Below are 19549 nucleotides of genomic sequence, written 5' to 3'. Positions count from 1 at the left end.
TAATGTTATTAATTTGTTATAGGGCATGTGAGCTCACTAGACAGAGAGAGAGAGAGAGACAGTGAAGGAGAGAGAGGGAAAACGAGGAAGCAAGCTGCCAGGTCTGGGACTCAAACCATTGTCCACCATGTAGGATTCCAGAACTTTAACCACCATGGCGCCTGCTGGCCCCTGAAGGGCAATTTCGATTATGATTCACAGAGCACATAGTAAACATTTCTACTATTACATAAATTTATTTGATAAAGTTAATTGTGAAATCTGTGACTATATATATATATATGTTTTTTTTGCTACAGGGCACGTGTGCTCGCCAGAAAGACAGAGAGAGACAGAGAGACAGAAAGTGAGAAATCACTCCCCAGGGGGGATGGCCACGCCGCAATCCCTCCTCCTCCATTCTCCTCTTGGGATCTTGGGCGTACACACACACGTGCGCGCCTGGCGTGAATTTAAGCCACTGGGTCTGGGACTTGAATCACAGTTGGCTACATGGGAGTCCTGTGACATAGCCCTTATGCCATTTGCTGGCCCCAAATTAAGATACATTTTAAAAGCAATAGGTTGAATAAAAAAAGTATTGAAATAAACATATTAATATTATTTATCACTATCTCTGCTATAAGAAATAGGCATAAGACTTACACAGGAATCTCTCATGACTAAAAATGTTAGATCTTCCCAGGTTTAGAAAATGCCCAAATACTCAACTTTGATCAGATATGAAGAATCAGCTATGGCTTTAACTAAACCCAATTTTAAAAGACTAATACTAAAATATTACTATAATCATATTTACTAAGATATTACTAAAATCTTTAAGAGTTGTTTAAAAAAACTCTATTACACCTAGTTATGAACTTTATCAAAAGTTAACAAAGAAGATTTTAGTGAATTATTAAATTAAATGAGATTACCTGGCTATTTGGGTGAATTGACCAATGATTAAATTTTGATGGATCATGAGCCATGCCTCCCAAAAATCCCACTCCCATCTCTTCCTCAATGCTATCCCAAAATAAAATACAGAGGCAGTTAACTGTAATTTAATTATAATTTCAGGAAAATAAAGCCAATCTTGTAGAAAGCATTCTGGAACACTCTCTTTGTTCCAATGACATTGCTATATATAGTAGCCACTTTTCTACGTCAGCAGCTCACACGTTAACCATCACTACCCACTCCCTCTGTAAACAAGACTGACTGCTACAGCAGACAGAAAAACGGCTCCCCCAGAGAGGTCCACGCCCTATCCCCAGGGTCAGGGCTAAGGACCTCGAGATGACACACTTATACAAGGGGCCCAATACAGACACAGGAGTTCCTGAAGTGGAAGAAGGAGACAGAGAAGAGATCAGAGTGAAGTAATGTAAGAGAGACTTCTGCCTTTGCTAGCTTTGAAGATGAAAGAAGAGGGCCAGGAGCCAAAGACCATAGGTGACTTCAGAAGCTAGAAAAGTGAAGGAAATCTGATCCTACAAAAAAGGAACACAGCTCTGTCAAGCCCTCATTTTAGCCAGTGAGACCCATGTCAGGCGTCTGACCTACAGAACTGTAAGATGAAATCTGTGTTGTGTTGATTAGGTTGTGATCATTTGTCCTAGGGCTACAGAAAATTAACACCAGCTGGTGCCCCTAGCACACCGCCATCCATGACTGGTGGCTCCTTTTAAGCACTCCAAGTTAGAAGTTAAGAACTCACCCAAAGCCAGCTGTGGCACTTCCAGTTATGCTTGAGAAAGCTTCTAGGTAATTAATTAATTTATGTAACAAATGATGAAAGCTATTCTGAGATTAGCTAAAGTATTTGGAGAACCTCAGTACAGGCAGGCCACTAAAATTTGTTCAGTGATGTCTGATAACTGATTACTTCTAACAGATTAGGGTGGGGTTGGGGGAGTGTATCTGGACAAAGTTTGCATTCAGATGATCTCACAGGTGTCTATGTTTTCACTTCACTTTGTGGTGGATTACAGAGTCAAAACTTGGAAGATGAGTTTCTTTTTTTCCCCCAAGGTTTTTGCCATAGGGCACATGTACTTGCTGGAGAGAGACAGAGGGAGAGAAGTGGAGAAATCATCCCCCAGGGGAGAGGACTCCGCCACAATCCCTTCTCATCCTGGGATTTTGGGCACCCACACACACATGCTTGGCATGACTTTCAAGTCACCAGGTCTAGGACTTGAACTGCAGTTGGCATGTGGGAGTCCAGCACCTTAACCGCTAAACCATCTGCTGGCCCCAGTGAGTTTCTGTTTTAATTTTGTTCTCATTTCTTTCTCCACTTTGCCTTGAGGGCAAGCTTTAGTATGCGTGGTATGGCAGTACTAAAAAGAAAGACCCCAATGAGCCCCATATTTATACTCAGAAAATCAGGGAAAACAGTCCCTGTAGGCTTTACAGTGTGGGAGAAATACCAAGGGAAGGTATCAGAGAAAAAGATCCGCTAAGTCTGTGTATGAACCTGGGAAAGTTGCAGAATAATCATTGAATTACACATGTGTAGGACAGACCAAAACCAACATCACAAAGTGAATAATGTTTCCATTGCTTTGTAACAATGTACTAGATATATATCTTTGTGTGACTATGTATCCAGAATTTTGTCAGAACTCAGTGACATAAATAATCCAATTTAAAGGAATGCACAAAACATTTGAACAGTCATACAAAAGATGAACTAATGGCCAAATACACACATACATACAAAACAAATAAAAAAATGTAAGATACTCAACATGAATAGTCATCAGGAAAATGCAAATTAAAAACACTGAAAGGGACCAGCAGATGGCAAAATGGTTAGGTCGCTGGACTCCCACTTGGTTGACCACAGTTCGAGTCCTGGATCTGGTGGCTTAAAACACTCTGGGCATGTGTGCAGGTGTGCCCAAAAACCCAAGGGGAGAATGAAGGAGAATGGCCATTGCACTGGGGTGGGGGGTGATTTCTCACTTTATGTCTCTCTGTCTCTGTTTCTCTCTCTGGTGAGTGCATGTACACTATAGCTAAAAAACTCTCAAAAAACAAAAAAAAATACAGATATCACACACCCATTGGGTTGGCTAAAACTACTACAAAAATTACCCATACCGAATTAATAAGCACTCTCATATACTGTCGACGGAAATGTGAAATAGTGCAACCAGTATAGACGGTTTGGCAGTTTCTTAAAAAGTTAAAATAGGACCAATTGGTGGCATGGCTGAATCCCACATGGCAAACCATGTGGATCAAGTCCCAGACTCAGCAGTCTGAAGAAACACAGCAGGCATGTGCGCATGCATGCCCAAAATCCTGAAAGGAGGGAGAAATGGAGAACAGATTGCAGTGTACTATCCCCCTGGGAGTTGCCTTTTCTCTCTATTCTCTCTGTCACGTTCTCTTTCTCTTTCTCTCCAGTGATAAGCATATATACCCTCTAGCAAAATTTTAAAAAGAAGGAAAAAAAAGAGTCAAAATACATAGTTACCAGATGATCCAACCAATTGACTTTTAGCTATATGCTCACCCAAAGACTTGTAGATGGGCAGAGAAGAACTACTTATAGTAGCTCAAAACCAGAAACAAATGTCCAGCAAGTAGTGAACAAATTATGTATATCTATACAACGGAATACTATTCAGAAATAAAAACTATTCAGTTGTCAGGAAAGTCATGATGTATTTTGCATAGAAAAACATAGATAAATATGTCATGACTTTCCTGATGACCTAATATTATGCTGAGTGAACCCCCCCGAAATGTATAGTATGATTCCATTTATATAAAATTCTATAAAATGCTAACTCATCTATAAAAACAGACAGAAGATCAATAGTTGCCAAAAAATGAGAATGAGGATTTAGGATCATCCTGGTCTCTGGTTTAAATAATAATAATAATCATAACAACATCTAAACTTAATCATGTACGCCTCTTTCAGTCTCCTCAGGTAGGAATGTAAACTCTGGTAACTTGTTCCTGTGGAAAAACACAAACTTCTGTACCCGGAGGTTTCCAGAAACACAATGGCCAGTGTGAAGGTTCTCGTTATAAACTGAATCATGCCCCCACAAAATTCCTAAGTTGAAGTCCTCACCCCCAATGTCACTGTATTGGGAGCAGGGCCTTCAAGGAAGTCAGTAAGGTTAAATGAGGTCAAAAGGGTAGGGCGCTAACCAGTAGGACTGGTGTCATCAGAAGAGGAAGAAACAAAAGCTCCCTTCCTCTCCACACCTGCGCAGAACAGCCACGTGAGGACACAGCAAGAGGGCAGCCTTCTCGGAGGGAGGAGGAGGGCTCTCTCCAGAAACTAATGATGCTGGCACCTTGATTTTATACTACCAATCTCTGAAACTGGGGGAAATTTAATTTCTTTTGTTTAAGTCACTGGTCTGCATTATTTCACTGTATCAGTCAGAGAAGACCAACACACTGCTTATACTGTCCCATATTATCGCTCTGTAAATACACTGAGTAAAGGGCAGGGGAGGGCACTTTGGGGAAGGATCGGGTGGATATTTCTTTAAGGGGGAAGGCAGTCATGAATCAATGTCTTCCTTCACAGTAGCACACACCATTTATGTTATATGACCACTAAGGAGCTGTTTAGGTTTGGTTCTCAAAATATCATTTGCTTTTTACTCCTTGATTAACTTCTGGACAGAAATGTCCACACTTTTTTCCTCCTGGTTCGTGTCAGGTCTAAAATTCATTCTTTCACGTTCCTCAGGTCATAGTAATATGAAACACTAGTTACCCTGTTATGTCAACTAACAGAGGCCCTGCCTTTCAGTGACTGGGTAACTGACAGTGACTGGGAAACAGCCATGACAGAGCTTCACCCCCTTTACTTTCCATAAGGCCACATAAAACCTTTTGTACAACCAATTCATGTCTTCCTACTAACTGTAAGATACTAGGAAATTCCTCTTTCATAGTTGAATCTGTGGCCAGGAGTTGCATGGCAGTTATGTTGCTGTACTCCCCATTTGCAGACCCAGACTCAGTGGCCTGAAACTCTGCTGGGCACATGTGCATGCATACCTGCCCAAGATCCCTGGAGGGGAATGGAGGAGAAAGGACTGCAGCATGGCCATCCCTGCAGAGGGTGATTTCTCAATTTCTCTCTCTTTCTCTAGTGAGTACATGTGTCTTAAGGCAAAAACCTAAAAAAAAAAAAAAAAAAAAAAGAGTTGAATCTAATTCGCTTGGAAACTGTTTTCGTGGCTCTCTAATAAAAGGCAACATATGCCAGTACAGGTCAGCTGGAGGCCCTGTGGCATTATCAGAAGAGATTGATTTAATTGTACCACTTAGGTCTAAATGCATGGCTCTCTCTAGCTCAGAAATATGCACAGAAGATGAAAGCAGAGAAAAGGAAAATGTGTCACCTTTTCATTCTAATTTGAAAATGCTTCAGAGTAAGACAGTACCCCCCATCACCTTCTGTTCTCTGAAACACTAAGTCCATGTCTTATTTCTGTACAAAGCATAGGGTCTGAAATACAGTAAGTGCTCAATAAATGCATTTCAGCAGAAAGGGAAGCTGAATAGATACCAAAAACCTACAGGAATCCATCTATCTACTACAGAGAAGTTTACAGAAAAAGAAAAAGAGCACTGTAATTCAACTTTCCTGAAAGAAAAAAAGAAAATCCTCTAAATGAAAAGACTACAAACAGACCTGTCATTTTTGTTTTTGTTTTAGGGTTGCTTAAAGTAATATGAGTCTCATATAACATTTATCGAGCATCCAGTAATTGCAGAATGCTATGTTAGATGTCGCTGCAGTCACAAATACAAGGGAATTGTGTTTTTATATTATATGTAATTTATGGCTGTCCCAACTAAACAAGCCTGCACATTCTTTTTGTTTGTTTTGTTTAGCTAGAAGGTGTGTGTGCCTTCCAAAGAGGGAGACAGAGAGAGGGAAAGAAAGAAAGCACCCCCATTGGGTATAGTCATGCCACAATCCCTCTTCCTCCATCTCCTCACCCTGTTGAAATTTGGGGCACCCTTCCCAGCATGCTTTTTAAGCCTCCAGGTCCAGGACTCTTGCTGTGGGGTCAGCCATGTGGGACCCAGCTGCCTTAACCACGAGGCCGTGGGGCCTGCCCTCATGTATGCCTTCACATAGAATGTGAAGGGGAGTTTTAACCCATTAGAAAGTAACCCCCTAAACAAGTGGGTACTTCTGCTTTTATAATCATTATGCTTCTTTGAGCATTTCTGGGCAAAACTGAAAAAAAAAATACTCTAGTATTTATTCTTGTGTGAAAAATATAAATCTCTTTGCTGTGAGGTTTCCCAGGAACAACTGTGGTCCAGGGTAAGGGATGCTTCTACTCTGTTCCCATCCATATAATCACCAAATACCTTGAGAATTACTCCTTATATTCCCCACCTTGCTGTTTGGTCAGAATCACTAAGCTTATATGCTTTGGAAGTTCAAAGTATTATCTTCGTGGAAAACACACACACACACACACACACACACACAGAGACCACAGCTTCACGACAGGGTAGAGGTGAGGAGATAAACTGCCCTAATTCACAGCAGATTCTGAGAGCCAAAAGCTGCTGCCAAGTTACATCCATCCAGCAAAGATAATAATAAAAGAAGGATGTCGCAGTCAGTAGGAGAAACACAAAGTAATTAGTAAAACTGGCTTTTAAGCTTCCTATGAGAAAAAAAACAAATAAATAGACAGGATCATATAGGCATGTTTCATTGCATTCCCAATGCCTGCGAAACACGGGCCTTGTTACCAGCTAATCAAGTACTCTTACTCCAGCTTCACGTTCACACTACCCTTTTTGGTCCTAAAATGCTATTTTAACTAGCAGACAAGCTATATTTTATTTCTGATCTAAGATTAAAACAAGTTCTACTTGTGTGAATAATGAGATGTTGCAGATTGCATTTGCTTGCAGGAACCAGAAAACATACCCAGAGTGGAATTAAATTGGACATAGAAGAGTTCTCTCTAGTTACATAACACCGTTAAGCAACACTTCTCAGAAAGTGTTGCAAATTCATAATTGTTAATAAGTATAAAATGAAAAGAGTATTCCTATGCTAGCCTCAAGCCATTAGCAAAGAATTTACGAACAAGAACTATCATTTGTTCCTAACTTTTCAAAATCTCACTATGCCTGGCATTTGCCCAAATCACCTTATAACTTAGACCTCTGCTAAAATCAGAAACAGTTTTGAGTTTCTGTTGACATTTTTGTTTTTCAGCTAAACATATTAATACATTCTACTAGTATCCTTAAGAATAAAGACTAGTACACAGAGAGCTAAGTTTTAAATGCAGCAGTCTTGGGCTACCTGGTGGCCTGGTAGCTGGTGCTGGGTCTCATGTCATCAAATGCACAGGTCAAGTCCCAGACCAGCCGTTTTGGGGACACATGGGCATGTGTGCCCGCAGGCCCAAAATCCCAAGTGGAAAATGGAGGAGGACAGATTGCAGAACGGCCAACCTCTTTGGCGGATCCCAAGTGGAAAATGGAGGAGGACAGATTGCTGCACGGCCAGCCTCTTTGGCGGGGAGGGGTGTGATTTCTCACTTCCTCTCCGTCTCTCTGTCTTTCTCTTTCTCCAATGAGTGCATCTGCCAACTGAAAATATATATATTTTTTTTCCAGCCAGCCAGGTGCATGGTGGTTGGTGTGGCTAGATCCCACATGGCAGAGTGTGCCACATGAGTCCTAACCCTGGGAGTTGGGGGTAAGGAGGTTTGGAAAATAACCCAGGGATGTGTGAGCCCATCCCCTAGGGTGTGACCATTCCCTAGGGAATGATTTCTCACTTTCCCTCTCTCACTTTCTCTCTCTTTCTCAGGTGAGTGCACATACCCTACAGAAAAAAATAACAACAAAATTAAATTAATAAAATAAGCATTCTGAACTACTTTTCACAATTATGCTATACTATGCAGCAGTCTTAGAAAAAGGTGGATTCATAGATAGATCTCCAAAAGAAAGTACAAAATAAAATATTCTGATGGAAGAGATATGGGATGAGACCTATAATTCTTAAAAGTTGGTAATTTCCATAAAGAAGGTACTAGTTTACATGCTAATATCAATATTTTTTTTTAAAGTTTGTTTCATGAGAGAAACAGAAGAGAGGAAAGAGGGGCACCCTTCATGGGGTCTCACCATGCCCAAATCCCTCTCCTTTCTAGCCAGAAATGTGAGCATACCCACAGATGTACCCAGTTATTCAGGTTGACCCAGGGTCCAAATCCAAGGCATCCCACATGGTTCCAGCACCTCATAGCAGAGTTGACCACCTGCACCACTGTGGTTGGGCCTGTATCAATTCTTTTTTTTTTAATTGGTTCTACTGCAATGTAAGCTTAAGGGCAAAAATATGCTACAATTCTATCTGTATTCCACATTTAAGAACAAAGCTTGGAGAAAGTTAGCCATACAATAAAGGTATGTTTTAGTGTGTTCATTTAGGAGGGTATCTTTTAAAAAAGATAAACTGCACAAATAAAACAAAGAAGAATTTGTATTGAAATTCGTATTCCATGCTCCTCTGATCTCTACTCTTGACACCGTCCCAAAAGAAAAGTGGAACAAGAAGACATGGAGAAGTAATTTCAGTTGGTTATATTTTTAGTGTAGGTGATAAAAATAAAAGATAAACAATTCACATGATGTAAAAGGGAAGATATCCAAGAAGAAAAAAAAAAGGGAAAATGTGGAGTGGAGGCGGTATAGTCCATAATTGAGTGTCAGAGTGAGGTGGGTTTGGATAGGGCACGGGGTTGCCAGGTGGGAGGTGGGGGTGGACATGGCTTTGTGGGGGAACTCTGAGCATGGCTTGTCCTTTCCACTGAAGAACTGGAAGCTGTGGCTCTTTTCCCAGACCCAGTGGGGAGAAAAGGGACCCTCTGGTCCCTCTGCCAATCTCTGTCCCCAGTTCTCAGCCAATGTGGCCAGGCTGCTGTACCCACCCTACCCCATCCCATCTCCTGTTGGCCTTCGAGTACTCCAGCCCCCCACCACTGCTGCATTTAGGGTCAGCCAGTCATCCTCTCCCACTCCTTGGGCCCAAGCTCACTAATCTCTCTGAATCACTCCAGAATGCTATCCCCCAGACTCCATGTTGGCTTCCCCCACCACTACACACAGCCCAATGCTTGGGCCCTGGTCCTTAGACACCATTCAGGGCACATCGGCACCTTGCCCCTGGTCTTCTCATGCTCTTCTCTCCCCCTCCTACCCCTAGTCCTTGACTTGGCCCCAAAGGCCACATTCCATCTTGGTCCCTTCCCTCTTCCCCAGGCCCTTGGCCTTCATCATCTGTAATCACCAGCCCCATCTTCTTGGCTCTTATGTATTAAGCTTGGCCCTTTCTCCACTGCCTCAATTCTTTCCACCCTTGTTCTCCCCTGTATCACTAAGCCCCTACAAAGACAAGGCAGCTAAGTTCCTTTCTCCCTCAGATCTCTTTTAAGTGTGATATGAAAATGCCCTTGTTTTTGGCTGTACTGTCCTTTCAGTAGGCAGTGGGCTCCCTAAAGATCTAGGTCCCAGTCTTGTTCACTCACCCTGCAAGTCCTGGCACAAATAACACCTTCCGTGGAGCCGCTCATCTCTGATCTAATCAGGAAGATCCACTGTGTCGTTGGACTCTCATGGCACTATTTTTATTTCTTACTTTTCTTCCTTTTCTCCTTCCCTTCTTTTGTCTTTCTAATATTAGCGTAATGGTTAAAAGCACTGGCTTTGGAGTGATGGACATAGGCCCCATTTCTGTCCTGCACTTGGTGTATATCCTTAGGCAAGTTACTTACTTTCTTAAGCCTTATTTTCCTCACCTCTAGGATAAGGATGATAGCTGTAAAAATGAAATGAGATGTTCATTAGTTCAGGGCCTAGCACTTGGTATAAACTTAAAAAAACGTTGAATATTATTGGTTCCTGTACAGTGTGACAAGCACTGTGCTAGACCCTGAGGAGCAGGTACAAAAATAACTAAGGCACAGTCCCAGTCCCCTGGAGCCTAGCCTTCTCCACTACATGGGTTTATGGAGTTCATGGCTTCTACCATAAACTGTTTGAGGGTGATGCCATAATCCTAAATGTTTTTGCTTTCATATTGACCCAGCATTCAGCCCTGGATAGAGTCAGGGCTTGGTAAACTATAAACTATAAGTCCTTGAGACTACATGTGAGTTTTAAAAAGAAGAAAGATTTTAGAAGAAAAATTAAGTAGATTTGAATTCCAGTTTTCTCTGGTTTCAATAAAATAAAGTCCAAAGCATCCATTGTCCAAAATTTCTTTTGTACACTATATCTGCTTTATATATTTCTATATTTATTTCCTCTGGTTGTTATCTACAAAGGAATTAATATAGAACTAAGGGAAAATTAAAGAGTTACAATAATGTCCAAAGTTCTAACAACCATTGAGTTCTACTGCACAACCAACATTCAAAAACATTGGTAATACCATAGAGGGACAAAAATATTGGCAATGCCAAAAAAGAAGTACTGTCATTAAAATTTTGCCTAGACAACACCTAAAATTCCAAGTCACAAGTACAAGTCCTAGACTAAACAACACAGACAAATAGGACAGGAGTGATTACTATGAGTATTTGACTGCTTCACTCATATTTTTCATGAAAGTCATTATGATTCACATAAAGATAGCCATTTGATTCACTAAAAAGATAGCCAATAATCTTTTTTTTTAATGCTACGATTTAAAAACTTTATTTTAATTTAAATTTTATCATGTCTTTAGAGTATACATTTCTTTTCCTACCAGTACTCTTGTATGGGGGAAGGAGTTAAATTATTTTAGCTTTAATTTCAATTTTCTTTTCCTAGGCTAAGTTATCTACTTTGCTTATATTTTTATCAATGTAGACCCAATCAAATTAACAATTTTTATGTTATAAAGTATTTTTAAAATCTTGTTTCAAAATATATGTCCACAGTTCTTAATGATTCTCAGGGCACTTCTTAGAAAGATTTAGCTATAAAAATTAATTGAAATTGCCAGCAACATCTAAGTATTTATTATGCTCGTTAATCTTTCAGGCAAATCTGTATAGCTACAAACACATTTGTAAGATTTAAAGTAAAAAGTTTATTTTTAATTCCAACTGGTATAGTTTCAAAACAACATCTTAACCTAACATAATTTCTTACTGAAAATGAAAAATGGCATTAGGCCTAATGAATATCTGTGATTTACTCAACAGAGAACATGTATCACTGAATAGAATATGCAAAGAATATTTATAAGAACTCTTCAATGTACGCAGAAAGTTTATGAGTTTAAAAATATCTCAACTGGTGAATACACTTATTAGACCTGATGTCAGATGGATTTGAATAAAGAATTATGTTGATGATAATTCTCTGAAATATTTTTCCATCTGATTCAGACTAGTAAAACACAAGGTACAGACAGTCTTAAATCTCTATAGCAATAACTATGTCATCAATTTACAACTGGCTGGGCCAGTCAGAGGCATAGTGGTTAAAGTGGCTAGATTCTATATGGCCAACTACGTGGTTCAGGTCCTGAATTTAGTGGCTTGAAAAACACACCAGGTGGGGTCAGCAGGTGGCATGATGATTAAGGTGCTAGACTGGCCCTGGACTCCATGGCCAACCAGCGGTTTGAGAATCATGCCGGGTGCATGTGCATGCATCCCCAAAATTCTGAGAGGAGAATGGAGGAAAGGGATTGTGGTGTAGCCATCCTTCCTAGGAGGTGATTTCTTACTTTCCCTCTCTCTGGAGAGTATCTGCACCCTATGGCAAAACCTAAAAAAACAAAAAGGAAAGAAATAAAGAAAAACACAACAGGTATGTGTATTTATGTGCCCAAAATCCCAAGAGAAGAAGAAAATGTGGTGTGATCATCCCCCTCAGGGCATGTTCTCTCTCTCTCTCTCTATTCCTGTCTTGACTAAATATCAATCTCTTTATCATTAACCCATTAAAAAATTAGCGAAGACTAATCAAAAGGCTGGGATCATAACCATATTTTTTTCTACCAACTGTCACTTGGTTATTTGCCAAAAAATGTTTTTATGCATTATTTCTTTAAGTCTTTATCTCAATAGTATTTTCTGAATCGGCAATGAATAAAAACAGAACTATGTACCCAACTACAACAGGCAAGTGGAATTGAACAAAGTCGGCCACACTTCGGTGAATGTGTGTTTGTTTCTAACTCAACACACAATATTATCTAATCATCAAGTCGGATTAGACTCTTCTGTCTACAATCAATTATTTTCCTCTTTGTTTCCTCCCACTGGAAAGTTACTAAACCTCTCATTAGCCTATATTGATGTTGACGGAAGTGAGGCTGATGCTTTAAAGAGCAATACATTTCTTATTTCCACCCAATAGTTTATGTTTCACTTCAGCTGTCTTCTTAATCTAGCCATTTGATCTAGATACAGGAAAGACAGTGATAGTGGCCCCCAGAGCTGAGGAACTTGGCATCCAGCTAAAGAGAAATTGCTGCTAATAAGTGTAATGGTGGGCCAGCCCAACCCCTACACAATATCGGTAAATCTGGGCACACAAGTTCCTCCCACCAAGCCTCAAAGGCCACAGAAGCCTTCCTTACTTAATCACTGAGCCCCTTTGAACAATTATGGGACAAGATGACATTAGGCAAGTATTACACTATTTGTCCTCAAATCACACCACCAAGATCAACTTAGAGAAAGGTCTTTCATACTTCTGACTCTCCTGAACACCCCTACTAATCTCTGTGTATGCTACCCCAAAGAAGATCTTGCAATGACATAATGCTCTTTCAGTGATAAATATTCTAACTGGTTTTCGTCCTAAAAAATAACACCTTCGGCTGTGAGAAATACTATGTGTCAAAGCATCCTTTCCCATCAGAAATTTCATCTACGACATCGAATGACACCTGAGTCAGCTGTCCGGGAAACACGACCAGCTAGCCCCGGTAAGAAGAAAGGAACATGAACATACTCAACCCACGGAGGTACCCCGTTCTCACTGCACTCCCCATTCTCCTGTTACCCTCAGTTGAAGAAATTTTCCCTGCAGAAACATCAGGAAACCTTCTTTAACTCCCTTCATTCCAGACCAGTGGCCAGGCCTCCCACAAAAGTTAACTGGCGAAGTCTTTGAACCCTCCAAGTCTAGAGAACTCCAGATAATTGATTCAAAGTTTGTTTCAGTGACTAAATTCTTGAAATATGTGGAATGCCTAGGAGGACCTTCATTAAGTACTACACACCAAAAAGAAAATAACTTGAAAGTGTCTCATACAATTGAACTTAATTCTCTACTGTTTTTTGAAATTCCTTTGGACTCCTAAATTTTATCTGGCAAATGATCTGGTTTCCTCCTCATTTAAATGATCATTTAGGAATTTAGAAAAGAAATTAATTGGTTCATTATTCAACCGTAAGCACCAGTAAAAAAGTGAACCTAAACAAGGTGACACAGAACGGTAATTAACTTCTATGGTGGTCCCAGAAGGTCTACAGTCCTCTTTGCATGTTTTCCTTACAAGGGTCCATGCATTTTGATGGTGAAAGGAGGAAAACAGCATTACTGAATTACTGGAAAATGTTTTCCACCACATGCCAGTCTTCACTCATTCACACCTTCCTCTTTCAGTTCCTTTAGTTCAGCCAGACCCATCTACCTCCCCACTTCCAACTCTGCCTTCGTCTTTACATCATAAAGAGTGTCCTGCTCCCCAGCTGTGGATCATTTCTGAGCCAAAGACCTGCAAGGCTCAATGCATGAGTATTTTGAAAATTTCTGCCAATCGGATTCCTCCTTTACCCCCAAATCTCTACACTTTTTTCATCTTTATTACTGAATCACTTTCTAAATACAGATTTCTCCTAAAGATTCTTTGTTAAAAGCCCTACAGGTGCTCCCAAAACAATCACAAATGAATGACAACAGGTAAGATTGAGGGAATCCCCGAATCCGTTTTGGGGACACAGGAGCTCTTAGGGTTACAGTTACTCCCTGGAAACCTCAGGACAATGTGCAGCCTTCTCTACTAAGGCTGGTAGATTCATAATAAAAGGAGCTGTATTGCCAGGAGGTCACCAAAATCTCCCTCCATTCCTAAATTTTGGTTTCCTGTGAATACTCAGAAAAGACATATATCTAGGGATTCAAACAAAATTTTAAAAATATAAAAGTCTGTGTTTCTGATTGTTCCAGTGATGTCGTAAAAAGGCCTAGTAGTACTAGCTCAACTGTATAGCCTAACTGTTTTCAATACAGGAGCAAACTGGTTGAAATGGCTGCACTGTCCACCTCACCTCAACTGCCAAAAACCACAGGCCTAATCTAGCTCCAAGTTCTGGGTAATCTAGTGAAACTTTTCCATATCTCAAGTTCCTAATGTTTTCACCGAGAGTCAAAATGCTGCTGTTTCCTAGTAAGAGAATTACACAAAATCAGTGTGAGCTTATTGTGGCAAAGTATCCAAACAGTTTATAGAGAATTCTTTCATAATTACTATACTGTCTTAGACAACACTTTATTGCTGTTTTCATTTCTTCTATACCTTTCTGTCAGCATGAAAACAAAATTAGATTCTTCTGATTCATTTCTCTTACTTAGGTTAGCATAATCTGGTGACAGAATTAGGGGAGTTTTTTTGGTAACTGTGCCTAGCAGAAAATCTACTTGTAAGCAAGCATTCAAAGATGATATCTGACTGAAATACTGAGCAGGAAATCACCTACTGCATATTCTCTATGTGATAATTTCTTTGTAACCAACTTTTCTGGGTGTGTGTGCATGTCTGTGTATCTGTGTGCATGTCTATGTATATATAAAATCAGGTTGAGTTCTCAAAGCTCACCTACAGATACATAATCATTGGTTACAATAGTTTTTAAAATATGCTGGGTTTTGTCTTGCTTCAAGACACTATTTTTGGAAACTAATAATAGCAAAGAACTTTTCTACCATTACCTTCCAGTTAAAAATTGGATTGGTTTTAGCTACAGTTTCAACTTTAGACTGTTAATGATGCTAACACTTGATTCCCACATAGTACTACTTACCATGAACTTAAAAAAAATTTTTTAAGAGCTTTTTGCTATAGGGCGTGTGGGTTCACTAGAAAGACAGAGAGACAGAATGTGAGAAATCAGGCCCTAGGGGGGATGGCCACAGCACAATCCCTTCTCCTCCATTCTCCTCTTGGGATTTTGGGCACACACCCGGCGTGAGTTTAAGCCACTGGGTCCGGGGCTCGAACCACGGTCGACTACTGGTCCCCCTTTTTTTTTTTTTTTTTTAATAGAGGTTTTCGCTATAGGTGTGTGCGCTCACCAGAAAGATGGAGAGAGACAGAGAGACAGAAAGTGAGACTGAAATAAAGATTTTTAAGATAGAAGGATAAGAGTAGAAGTTCAGGGTCAACATGGTAGTTAAAGCAGCTGGATCTCACATGGCCAACTGCACAGCTCGAGTCTCAGACCCTGAAGCTTGAAAATCATGCCAGGTGCAAGTGTGCGCCTATATACCTAAAACCCGACTGGAGAATGGAGGAAAAGGGATTGTGGCGGGCCCATCTCTCCAGGGGATGCTTTCTTACTTTCCATCTCTCTTTCTCTCTTTTCTCTCCCCAGCAAGCGCACATACCAGGTAGCAAAAAAAACAAATAAATTTGAAAGTTTACTTTAATTCTATTACACAGAGAAACTATGCCCTTCCATTTCTTAGGATTTTCTCTCAGTGCAATAATTTATTATTAAACAAAAGAAAAGTACAGATAAAATATGATAAGCTCACATTTTTGAGAAATGATGCTAAAATTGTTTTAGAAAGATACACATGACTATAGAACTGTTACTGTAAGATTTAAATACTGCTATCAATTTTTTTATGCCTTTTACCCCACACATATCTAATTTGCTGCCCAGACTTCCCATTTTAGAAGTAGAAAAATACTTTCATTTGGGTCTCAGTCTGAAAATAAAAACAAAAATAGTGTTATAAAACAACAAAGTCTCCCTTGTTTGATTATGTACCAGGCTGCAGTAATAAAATGATTCATGAGGACCATGTTTAAATGAAAAAAAAATGGCAAACTCTTTTTCAGCTCTGGGACTTCAAACTAATCAACTTTCTGAACTGTAGATTTATTTCAGACCATACCCCAAACTACAAAGTATAAACAAAATATATACATAATAGTAAGAAAAGAAGTACTTCTCCATCGATGCTTCCAAATCCAAATTTGCTTATTTAGGAAATGTCCTAGAGACTCCCTTCTAGTGACTACTTCTAGAATATTCAACATGAAATCACAGATTTCTAGGTCCAACCTCAGACCTCCTGGATCAGCTTCTAAAACTGAGCTCTTGCATTTGCATTTCTTAACATGAATTTAAGTTACCTGAACTATCCCAATCCTGCATTCAATTGAAGACAAAGCTAGACAGACATCAGACGGTAACTTGCCTTAATCTAGTACCTCTTTGAAAAAATGTAGATAGTTATCTTTCCTTTTCTTTCATTTTTCTTTTTGTTCTTTTCTTTTTTTTTTTTTTTTTTTTGGTAATATACAAACCACTACTTTCTAATGGTTTCATCTCTGCCTGCCTAACAGAATCCAGTAGTCATTGCCAAACCAATCTTCAGTATTGGTCCAACATCTCTCTCTCATAAAAGTCACCAAAGATGCAAAGCTAGACTGGATGTCCAGTCTTTAGCATCATGGTCAGCAGTCCCTCCCAAGGACAAGGCCAGAAATACCTCCTGAGCCACATGGGAATTCCTGGCACTAAGGTCCATCCTGGTAAGTCCTTTCTGGAGATATACATTTAGATGAGTCGTAGCAGTGTTTACCTGGACGACAGGTTAATAGGATGATCATTAGGCACAGAACAGGAACCAAGAAAAATGGGCCATATCAGTAGTACCTTTTGACAGAAAGCAGGGAAACTACTGAAAGCCCTTCTGGAATAGGTAATGAGTAATGAAGGCCAGAATGACAAGACAGAAACTAAATTCACTTCCTTTATAAATACAGAGGTTAGAGAGTGAAACCATTGACAAGATTTTAACGGAAAGATACATGGTCTTGAATGATCATAACTGTTTTTGTAAAGCTCCCACTCCTCTCTCCCTATACAGGGATATACAAGAAAGTATAAGTGGAAAAAATGTTATTAAAAAAGGATGAATGTATAACAAATGCCAGTGCCAAGCCTGATAAATCCTGCAATCATAAATTCTATGAATAATGAAATACTCTGCACCAGAACACCCAGACTTATGGGAGAATTATATGCGCATATTTTTGTATTCAAAAAATTAGTACAAAGATAAACATACTTACCATGTCATTTTGAAGGCACTAGAAAATACTACAGTAATCCTTTAAAAGTTTTGAAATACCCAACCCACCTTAAACCTGAAAAGCACCTAAAACTGTTAGATCTAACTTTTCCTTGAGTTAGATGCTGTTGTTTATATTTTCCTTAAACTTATCTAGTGTTAAAGGACACTAGATAAAGCTCTAAAGAGCAATTCACACATTAACTAAAATGTTGCATTGCCCAACTGACTCCAGGAGGACACTGAAAATCTGGAAGATAGACAGGAAAGAATTAGAAACCCTATTTCCTACTTTATTTTTTTGCTCTCTTCCCTGGGATTTCTTCCATTGTCCTCCCAAATGTAACAATTTGCAAATATTCTTATGTAGAGGAGCATAGTCTATGAGGGGAGAAAAGGCCTTAATTTTAAGATTTGAGAATGTACTTTAATTCTCTAGGCATGTTCGGCAGATCAGTTAGCTCTAACCTTGACCAAGTGGGTGACTCAGCCTTGTAGTGAAAAAAATTATTTTAAATTTAGGTGAAATCTTACATTTTCAATCCTATAAAATGGGAGTTCCAAGCAGTCTACCTTAAACGAAGAATAAACCTTGGCATATGCATTTACGAGAATTTAACAACTAGTACTAAACATATTTCACACTAACAGGCTAGATGGTCTCTATGGTTGGTTTCAACTCCTATCTTCTTGAGTTCTTTGGGTAACCTTACCAGACTATTCTTAGAGCCTCAGTCATTATGATAAAATCTGAATGAAAACGAAAATTCTAAATGAAAGTTGTCATCATTAAGTCTAATTAAACAGTACAGACAGAAAGATGGCAGTAGAATAAAGCATTCTCAATTAGGGTAGGGGGAATACCGTGAGAAGTTGGGAGCCCAGTGAACGAAGCACACAGCACACAGCACACAGCAGAATCTGGCTGGGGACTGGGACACTGTGGACAAGATCTCTCTGTGTCTTAGGTAGCAACTAAGCGCATCCAAGCTGTCAGCCTTGGGCTCTGCCGTAGGTAACCACCCACCCACAGGAAAACGCATGTCACCGAGAGAGTGAATCCCCGAAGTTTAGCGTGCAGTCCTCCCTCTCGGTAGTGTTCCGACTCTGTCCTAAAGGAGACCCCAGAAGCTCAACGCTGCAAAGTGGTAAGACGCCTCACCCTAGATTCGGACTCCAGCACTTGTGGTCCAGACAAAAGCCATCCTCTTAACTAGGGTGGGTTCATTCTCTGCGCTCAGTAGAGGGCTGTGGCTGTTTGCAGGGTACAGGCTGCCGCTTTGACTCTTGCCTCCTGTCACATTGTGATATCACCGTGACGGACCCTTGATACTACATGAGACTTGGACGCAAAAGCTAGTATTATCAGCAGTGGGTGAAAGGAAGCTCGATCGCCCTGCGGAGAGCCTCAGCCAGCAGGAGGGTGGCAATGCGGACCCACACCTGTCCACACCTCCGCCGCTCGGGGCAGGGGTGATCAAGCTTTTCCGCGAGTTTCCCTTCCTTCCCCTAAATAACCTGCCAAGCCCCCACCCCCACCCCTCCCTACGGGGAAGAGTCACGCCGGCAACTCGCTGAAGGACAGGGCGACAGCTCCCAGCGCGCCGCAGAACTTGGGCTTGGCAGCGGCCGCGGCTTAACCCTTCCTGCCTGACAGTCGGGGCCGACGCCGCCTTCTCGGGGACAAACCCGGCTGCCAACTTTCCCGCTGCCCCTCCTCGGCGCGCAGCAGCCCAAACTGTGCGGCTCGCCCACCCGGCAGCGCGGCACAGCGCCGGGTCCCGACGGCACCCCGGGCGGGCGGCGACACTGACCTTCACGCAGCCCCGTGCCCCGCGTGGGCTGCCGACCCCCCGGCCTCTCGGTGTGCGGCCCCCCCGGCCCCTCCATCACCCCCCAACCTCGGGGGAGCCCCGCGGTGGCGGCGACTGCAGCCCGACCCCGAGTGTCCCGGCTGCCCCCGGCCCGCTAGACCTTAGAGAACCCGGGTGCTGGCGCCTCGAACCGCCCACTCACCATTGGTAAAGGGCTCCATTTTCCCCCCGCCGCGGCTCCTCACGGTCGGAGCGCCCAGGCTTCCTACTCCGAGAGCTGAAGCGGCCCTGCGGACTGAGCATGCCCAGCGCGGCCTCCCAGGGCGGCCGGGGAGGTGCCGCGAGGGGCGGCGCCGCTCCGCTGCTCTGCGGTTCCGCCGTGCCGGGTTTTC

At 41.2% G+C, this 19549-nt stretch overlaps 1 protein-coding gene across 6 annotated transcripts in view; it reads right to left on the bottom strand.

Moving 5' to 3' along the window:
* The window catches only part of LNPEP (leucyl and cystinyl aminopeptidase), a 123228-nt gene extending 103697 nt beyond the window's left edge, over positions 1-19531 (bottom strand). For 2 of the 6 annotated variants that reach the window (XR_337605.3, XM_006169865.3), the window contains exon 1: positions 19360-19531. Coding sequence is in view for 1 of the 6 variants with exons in the window: in XM_006169865.3 (XP_006169927.1) it covers positions 19360-19378 (19 nt within the window). In the remaining 5 variants the exon portion in view is untranslated. The other 4 variants (XM_006169868.3, XM_006169867.3, XM_006169866.3 and 1 more) reach the window with 4 other exon arrangements.
* Positions 19532-19549: the final 18 nt, after the last annotated feature.

Source organism: Tupaia chinensis, unplaced genomic scaffold, assembly GCF_000334495.1.
Source record: "Tupaia chinensis unplaced genomic scaffold, TupChi_1.0 Scaffold147554_1, whole genome shotgun sequence".
In the NCBI taxonomy this organism is placed as follows: Eukaryota; Metazoa; Chordata; class Mammalia; order Scandentia; family Tupaiidae; genus Tupaia; species Tupaia belangeri.
This window is presented reverse-complemented; position numbering and strand designations above follow the sequence as displayed.